The following is a 5,000-nucleotide window of genomic DNA, read 5'->3' as shown; positions in this document are numbered from 1 at the left end:
CGACTTGGTGAGGCGCCAACGGACTACAATCTTTAACACCTTCATCTTCATCCCCAACAGAGAACAATACAACCAACATCACCATCAATATCATGTTCATCATCACAACAAAAATTCTAATCACCATCATTATCAGAATAATCAGCATTAACAACATCAGTCCCATCATCAGCATCATAACACCTTCGTCATCAAAACCCACTTCTCGTCTGCCTCAACATCATATTCATCACTGCTTCCACACCTACCCAACATTATCAACATCATCAAGAAGCTCTTCATGATTGTAATCTAATTTTCATCTCTCCCATCATCCACTTCTTTAGATGTAATATCAAATATTCTCTCACACATTTGTTCCATAAATGTTCTACTTGACTCAATTTTGTGTTCCAGGAATTTGGGTATAAACAAAATCAAAGAAATCAAAACTGGAACCTTTCAAAATCTTTCCAGCTTAAAAACTCTGTAAGTTAAATGAATCTTATTTCATATTACCTCGTTGGCGATATCTTTGTAAATATCTAATGTCTTCCCGTACACATATTTAAGCTCCCACAATCGTCTTTCAATATTTGCGTTTTATTGTTCATGAAATTCTGTGAATGTGAGTGTAGGCCCATTTCTAAGATATTGGATATATGGGAGCGTGTTACTTGAAGGTAAGCATTTAGTGTAAGCATTTAGTGTATACGGGCGTATTAACATCTGTGCACATTACGCATGGTGTTTACTTCTACATAGGCGCTAAGTAACATCCTTGGATAATCCTTGTAGTTGTATCTTTAGCCTCAGATGATTCATACGTTAATATACAAACTCATTTTTTGTTATTGTTGCTTGTCTTCTTCTATATTTCTTCTTCTTCTAAAGCTTCTTCCCGTCCTCTAAAAATCTACTCGCCAACGGCACCATCATCATAACCTAGGTCATCATCCTCGTTATCATTACCATCACCGTCCTCGTCATTCTTTTCCTTCCCTTCCTTCTTCTTCGTCTCCTTTTTCTTCGTTGTCTTCGTCGTCTTCTCTTCCCCCTTCTGCTTCTTCTCCTCCTTCATCTTCATCTCCTCCTTCCTCCTCTTCTCGTACTTTTTTCTTTTTCTTTTTCGTCTTCTTATGCAGACACACAATCTTCAAAACCGCCATATTCATCACCAACAGAGAACATGAACATCAATATCATGTTCATCATCACAATAAAACTAATCACCATCATTATCAGAATAATTAACATTAACACCATCACTGCCATCATCAGCATCATAACACCTTCGTCATCAACACCCCCACAATATATACTTCCCCACCATCATAGTCATCACTGTCCACACACCAACCCAAAATTACCAACAAAATCGTAATCTATTTTTCATCTCGTCTGTCTTCCAATTCTTTAGTCATAATGTTTAATATTCTCTCACAAATGTATAAAATAAATGTTCTTCACTGAATTTTATGTTCCAGGAATTTGGGTAGAAACGATATCACGGAAATCAAAGCCGACTCCTTTCAAAATCTTTTAAATTTAACAACCCTGTAAGTTGAATCAAACTTATTTTATATTATTTCATTGGCGATGTCTTTCTAAATCTGTAATGTCTTCCCATACTTTAATTTAAGCCCCGACACCGCCTTTCTACAAACGCTTCTTACTCTTTGTGAATGTCTGTTAATATTTATCTGGGCCCATTTCTGAGGCATAAAATATATGGGAGCGTGATACTTCAGGGGAACCATCTAATGTATGCATGTGTATGCCTATTTCTATGGATGAGTGTATTAACATGTGTATATATTACGTACAGTATTTACATTACGTACAGTGTCCCCAAAGTCCATCCCCTCCTCACCGTGGTGGTGACGATGGCAACGGGTAGTGTCAGAGCTATGCCGTCGGGAACTTCGGTTCCTGGTAGGGCCACCCAAGGCGGATTGGTCTGACACCAAGTGGTATTAGGGCCACAACCCGGCAGATGGGGCTCTGGTGAAAATCCTCGGAGTGTCTGTTTCCGCAACCGGCGGCTCCTCGGTCGTTCTTCCCCTGCGTCTGCGGACAATCTGCAGCAAACAGGATGTCTCTACATGCGGGAGTGTTGGGGACCGCTTGTGAAATCCACATATTCTCACAAAACTTCTTCCAAGGAAGAAGCCGACTCAATCCACCCAGGGTGAATGTCACCACAAATACATGTACAAGTACAGTGTTTACATCTACATAGACCCTAAATGACATCCTTGAATAAGCTTTGTAGTTGTATATTTAACCCGCGAAAGATTCATACACTAATATTTAAATTTATTCTTTACATGTTGTTTTGGTTGTTCTTCTACTTCTTATTTTCCTTTTTCTCCTCCGTCTTCTAGTTCTCGTTCTTTTATTTTTCTTCTCCTTCTTCATCTCCTTCGCCTCCTTCAAATTCTATTCCTCCTCAACGCTATCATCGTTACATAGATCTTCATCCTCGTCATCATTACCATCAATATTATCGTCAAACTTGTTCCATTTCTTCTTCTTTTCCTCTTCTTTTTCTTTTGTTTCTGCCTCTTCTTCTTCTTCATTATCCTTTTCTCCTACCTCGTCCTCATCATCTTCTACCCGTTGTCTCCTTCTTCATCATTTTCTCTGTCTTCTTACTCTCTTTCTTCTTCTTTATTTTCTTCTGCCTTGTTTGCTTCTTTTTCTTCTTCTACACTTTCCGCTACCACCGTCTCCTCCTCCATCTTCTCCACCTCTTCCTCATCTTTTTTCTTCTTCTTCATCCTTCTCCTTCCTTATCATCTTCTGCTTCTTCATCTGCTCATCCTTCTCTGCTTCTCTTTTCTCGTTTTCTTGCTGATCTCGTACATTTTCTTTCCTTCTTCTTTTTCTTCCTCTTCTTCTCTTTCTTCTTCATCTTCCTATCTTCTCCTAATCCTTATTTAAACCTTTCTTTTAAGACACCCCATCTTCCACCCTCTATTTTTTATTATTTTCTCCTGCTTCTTAATATTTATAATCTTTCTTCTATATCATCTACAATTACTACTACTACTACTACTACTACTACTACTACTACTACTACTACTACTACAACTTCTCTTCTCTTATTTTTCTCCTTCATCTTCTTCTACTAATACTACAACAACAACTACTACAACAACAACTACTACAACAACAACAACTACTACTACTACTACTACTACTACTACTACTACTACTACTACTACTACTACTACTACTACTACTACTACTACTACTACTACTACTACTACTACTCTTTCTCTTTTATTCTTCTTCATCTTCTTCTACTAGTACTACTACAACTACTACTACTACTACCACTACTACTACTACTTCTCTTCGTGCTTTTCTTCTCCTTCCTCATCTTCTTCTACCCTTTCCTTCAATATCTACGTCCACTCAATTATCATCATATCTATCACCACCATCACAAACATTACAACAAACAACGCGACAACCACCACCACCACCACCACCACCATCATCATCATCATCATCATCATCATCATCATCATCTACCCCATCATCATCACCGTATACTTTCCTAAATTTTTAGGCATTATATTTTATATTTCTTTCAGATCTGTGTACATTTTTTTCACGGCTCCCTTTTTTTTATTACAGGGAGTTGTATCAAAATGATATCAATCAAACAGAAGTTGGATCGTTTCAAAATCTTCCCAGTTTAAAGACTCTGTAAGTTTAATTAGTTTCTTGATTCTCTTTTATTGACAATATAATTCTAAACATTTAATGTCTTTCCATGCTTTCTATTTTCTCTCAATTTCCATTACGCACTATATACACGATATATACACTCAGTCGCTTGCCAAAGGAATATGTAATTCTTTGTGAATGTCTGAGAAGGTGTGTGTGTGTGTGTGTGTGTGTGTGTGTGTGTGTGTGAATATCAGTGTCTGGGTTTATGTATGAGTTACTTATAATTCACATATAGGTTTTTGCCTAGGAGTGGCTGTGTGGTAAGTAGCTTGTCTACCAACCACATGGTTCCGGGTTCAGTCCCACTGCGTGGCACCTTGGGCAAGTGTCTTCTACTATAGCTCCGGGCCGACCAAAGCCTTGTGAGTGGATTTGGTAGACGGAAACTGAAAGAAGCCCGTCGTATATATATATATATATATATATATATATATATGGGTGGGTGTGTTTGTGTGTCTGTGTTTGTCCCCCTAGCATTGCTTGACAACCGATGCTGGTGTGTTTATGTCCCTGTTACTTAGCGGTTCGGTAAAAGAGACCGATAGAATAAGTACTGGGCTTACAAAAAGAATAAGACCTGGGGTCGAGTTGCTCGATTAAAAGGCGGTGCTCCAGCATGGCCGAGGTCAGATGACTGAAATAAGTAAAAGAGTAAAAGAGTATATATATATATATAAAAGTTGTCTTTCAGTATGAGTGAATGTACACGAGTGTACATTCTCAAGACTCACAGAATTGCGCTCGGTAGTACAGTGAAATCACGTGATTATAATAAGACGACTGAATAATAATAATAATAATAATAATAATAATAATAATAATAATAATAATAATGGTAATAAATGCCCTGATGCAGAACCAGACTGTGGCTCTCGTGGCTTCTGATCTTAACTGATTGGAAGTGTTATCATGTACATTGTTTTGTCTTGGTATAAAAGATGGGCTACAGCAAATATTCTGCTCAATATCACAGATTTGCTTGTCAGTTGTTTGACCGTAACCAGTTGAGCATGTCCCTTAGTGGCTGACGATATGTGCATCTCTGATGACGAGCAGAAGTAGTGGGGGGAGCATCATAGCCATGTGTTGAAAGGAATTCTTTGGGGTTTGAATAATTCACCTCTGGAAACATGGGTGTTTCATTCAACATCCTTAAACAACCCTTATTCAAGGACCTTTTGAGTGGGATGGGTTACTCGACCAGAACAAAATTCTAACTGGGCCCCACCTGCAAGGTCATGTGCTGTTTATCTTGATATGAGATCACCATGTCGCGC

The 5,000-nt window shown here is 38.2% G+C and overlaps 1 protein-coding gene across 6 annotated transcripts in view; it reads left to right on the top strand.

Annotated features, from left to right (window-relative positions):
• Positions 1-5,000, top strand: part of LOC115230596 (leucine-rich repeat and immunoglobulin-like domain-containing nogo receptor-interacting protein 1-B) — a 33,823-nt gene that overhangs the window by 28,353 nt on the left and 470 nt on the right. For 4 of the 6 annotated variants that reach the window (XM_036499709.1, XM_036499714.1, XM_036499713.1 and 1 more), the window contains one exon: positions 3,628-3,699. In XM_036499709.1, the coding sequence (XP_036355602.1) occupies positions 3,628-3,699 (72 nt within the window). Of the gene's footprint in view, positions 1-396; positions 1,029-1,466; positions 1,539-3,627; positions 3,700-5,000 lie in introns of those variants that run through there. The other 2 variants (XM_036499710.1, XM_036499711.1) reach the window with 2 other exon arrangements.

The sequence above is a fragment of the Octopus sinensis genome, unplaced genomic scaffold, assembly GCF_006345805.1.
Source record: "Octopus sinensis unplaced genomic scaffold, ASM634580v1 Contig15858, whole genome shotgun sequence".
Lineage (NCBI taxonomy): Eukaryota > Metazoa > Mollusca > Cephalopoda > Octopoda > Octopodidae > Octopus > Octopus sinensis.
Note: the sequence above shows the minus strand (reverse complement) of the source record. Positions and strands in the feature narration are given on the sequence as shown.